General features: G+C 38.6%; 1 protein-coding gene across 1 annotated transcript in view; it reads left to right on the forward strand.

Annotated features, from left to right (window-relative positions):
* Positions 1-2,535: 2,535 nt before the first annotated feature.
* LOC104985301 (arylacetamide deacetylase) overlaps positions 2,536-3,674 on the forward strand; it is a 16,349-nt gene continuing 15,210 nt past the window's right edge. The window contains exon 1 of the mRNA XM_010835391.1: positions 2,536-2,719. Coding sequence (XP_010833693.1) covers positions 2,537-2,719 — 183 coding nt within the window. The 5' untranslated portion in view covers position 2,536. The remainder of the gene's footprint in view (positions 2,720-3,674) is intronic.

Here is a 3,674-nt window from a genome sequence, read left to right on the forward strand (position 1 = left end):
AGAGATCTCTAGTCTTTCCCATTCTGTTATTTTCCTCTATTTCTTTGCATTGATCGCTGAAGAAGGCTTTCTTATCTCTTCTTGCTATTCTTGGAACTCTGCATTCAAATGGGTATATCGTTCCTTTTCTCCTTTGCTTTTCACTTCTCTTCTTTTCACACTATTTGTAAGGCCTCCCCAGACAGCCATTTTGCTTTTTTGCATTTCTTTTCCATGGGAATGGTCTTGATCCCTGTCTCCTGTACAATGTCATGAACCTCATTCCACAGTTCATCAGGCACCCTATCTATCAGATCTAGTCCCTTAAATCTATTTCTCACTTCCACTGTATAATCGTAAGGGGTTTGATTTAGGTCATACCTGAATGATCTAGTGGTTTTTCCTACTTTCTTCATTTTAAGTCTGAATTTGGCAATAAGGAGTTCATGATCTGAGTCACAGTCAGCTCCCGGTCTTGTTTTCGCTGACTCTATAGCACTTCTCCATCTTTGGCTGCAAAGAATATAATCAATCTGATATTGGTGTTCACCATCTGGTGATGTCCATGTGTAGAGTCTTCTCTTGTGTTGTTGGAAGACGGTGTTTGCTATGACCAGTGCATTTTCTCGGCAAAACTCTATCAGCCTTTGCCCTGCTTCATTTCATATTCCAAGGTCAAATTTTCCTGTTACTTCAGGTGTTTCTTGACTTCCTACTTTTCCATTCCAGTCCCCTTTAAAGAAAAAGACATCTTTTTGGGGGGGGTGTTAGTTCTAAAAGGTCTTGTAGGTCTTCATAGAACAGTTCAGCTTCTTCAGCGTTACTGGTTGGGGCATAGACTTGGATTACTGTGATATTGAATGGTTTGCCTTGGAAATGAACAGAGATCATTCTGTCATTTTTGAGATTGCATCCAAGTACTGCATTTTGGGCTCTTTTGTTGACCATGATGGCTACACCATTTCTTCTAAGGGATTCCTGCCCACAGTAGTAGATACAATGGTCATCTGAGTTAAATTCACCCATTCCAGTCCATTTTAGTTTTCTGATTCCTAGAATGTTGACATTCACTTTTGCCATCTCCTGTTTGACCACTTCCAATTTGCCTTGATTCATGGACCTAACATTCCAGGTTCCTATGCAATATTGCTCTTCACAGCACCGGACCTTGCTTCTATCACCAGTCACATCCACAACTGGGTTTTTTTTTCTTTCTTTGGCTCCATCTCTTCATTCTTTCTGGAGTTATTTCTCCACTGATCTCCAATAGCGTATTGGGCACCTACCAACCTGGGCAGTTCCTCTTTCAGTATCCTGTCATTTTGCCTTTTCATACTGTTCATGGGGTTCTCAAGGCAAGAATACTGAAGTGGTTTGCCATTCCCTTCTCCAGTGGACCACATTCTGTCAGGGTTACTTAAATTCATGGTTCTTTAAGAAAATTAGCCTCAGGAGTGTTAAACAGAGCATTAAGTTTTGATTCTCTCCTGTGAAAGTAGTTCTGAAATTAAAAAATTTTCCTTTTATACTATCCACCTTCTATGCAGAAATTCCCTTAACAACACATAACAATGTAGTTATCCAAGTTCTTTTTCTTCCTTTCTAGAAAGTGGAACAGTAACAGAATCACATATTTTACATAAATCATCAGAATTAGCTTGGGTGCACATGTATGACATCTTCATTTCCAATATTATTTAGTGGAGTTATGTAACAATTGAGGTTATATATTATCAATCAAGGTTATATATTAACCAAATAGAATTTGAAATAGCAAGTTACATATTAAGCTGAGAAATGCACTTTTAAAATTGGACTTACAAAGTCTACATCAGTGCCTTTCATTTCACAAAGTTCATTATCTTTCCTGGGTTACCCAACAGTGGACCTAAGTCTTGGCTTAGGCTTAGGTGCTGGAAAGTTTTCCATTATTCACTCCAAAAGTACTCCAGTCAGTACACAGCCATTAAGATGATCAATTTGTATATGATTTACTTTTAATAAAGCTATAATAAAGATATCGGTAAAGGTATATCAAACTTTTTTATGGATCTCTTTGTTTTCTTCTCTTTCCTGGCGGCTCAAATGGTAAAGAAACTGCCCACAATGCAGGAGAACCCGGTTCAACCCTTGGGTCAAAAGATTCCCTGGAATACCCACTCCAGTACTCTCCTGGAGAATTCCATGGACAGTGGAGCCTGGTGGGCTACAGTCCATGAGGTCAAAAAAGTCAGACACAACTGAGCAACTAAGACACACACACAGAGGGAGTGTGTGTCTGTTCTATTTTACAGAATCTTTGAGAATATCCTTCTCTAAATTGGTGTTCCATAATTATTTTTCTCATATGTTAATGCAGGGAGATTTGATATGAACTGTCAAAAATGTGAGTGTTATCCTTTACAAACTGCACACTGGAACTTCAGCTGTTATCCTTAGCACTAGCCTTCTGTACCTGCCAGGTAACAACCTATTGTGCCAATGAGGGAACTCAACTGGCCCAGTAGTTACATAGTAACTAGGTGGTGTTTGCCTCTATTTAGTTTCAGGCACTGAAATGTTGTCTAATACTGTCTTGCTTAAGAAACAGAACAGTTACAACATGAGGAAAAAATATTTTGGCTTTCTGATATTGGGAGTCCTCTTAGCAGGTTATATTTATGTACCTCTTCCAGATAATGTTGAAGAACCATGGAAAATAATGCTGTTAAATACTTTTTTAAAAACTTCATCATATTTGGTAAGTGATATTTATTAATCAAGAAAGTCAAGTTTTATAATATTCTAGCTTTGTTTCATTTTGTTTTTACAAGTTCTTCATAACCTTGGCTTCCTGTTGTCAAATTCTCCTGACTGCTATACTGCTGAGTGATCTCAGAGCAAAGTGTAACAAGATGACCAAGGAGGCATTCAGGTTGTATTTCTAAAGTGATCTATTCTGCTAGTGGTAAAAATGTGTGTGTGTGTGCATATGTGTGTGTGACAATCTTGTTTTACTTTTTCTACTCTTGTGTGCTTTTGAGAGGGTAACAGGCAGGAAGGCCAGGGGTCTCCAAATGGATAAAATAGGCTGCGTCTGTCAGACATTTGCGTCTCTCTTAAGCTGCAGGAGGAAACAAACTAGCATATTTTTTTTCCTTCTCTATACAAATTTAAAAGAAGGTTTCCCTTAAAATACTGTGTTGCCATAATGACACCTGGTCTCACCTGAAGTTCAGATGAGATCGGTCGCTCAGTCGTGTCCCACTTTTTGTGACCCCATGAATCACAGCACGCCAGGTCTCCCTGTCCATCACCAACTCCCATAGAAAAGAAATGCAAAAAAGCAAAATGGCTGTCTGGGGAGGCCTTACAAATAGCTGTGAAAAGAAGAAAAGCGAAAAGCAAAGGAGAAAAGGAAAGATATAAGCATCTGAATGCAGAGTTCCAAAGAATAGCAAGAAGAGATAAGAAAGCCTTCTTCAGCGATCAATGCAAAGATATAGAGGAAAACAACAGAATGGGAAAGACTAGGGATCTCTTCAAGAAAATCAGAGATACCAAAGGAATATTTCATGCAAAGATGAGCTCGATAAAGGACAGAAATGGTATGGACCTAACAGAAGCAGAAGATATTAAGAAGAGATGGCAAGAATACCCAGAAGAACTGTACAAAAAAGATCTTCAAGACACAGATAATCACGATGGTGTGATCA

The sequence above is a fragment of the Bison bison genome, unplaced genomic scaffold (genome assembly GCF_000754665.1).
Source record: "Bison bison bison isolate TAMUID 2011002044 unplaced genomic scaffold, Bison_UMD1.0 scf7180017864042, whole genome shotgun sequence".
Taxonomy (NCBI): domain Eukaryota; kingdom Metazoa; phylum Chordata; class Mammalia; order Artiodactyla; family Bovidae; genus Bison; species Bison bison.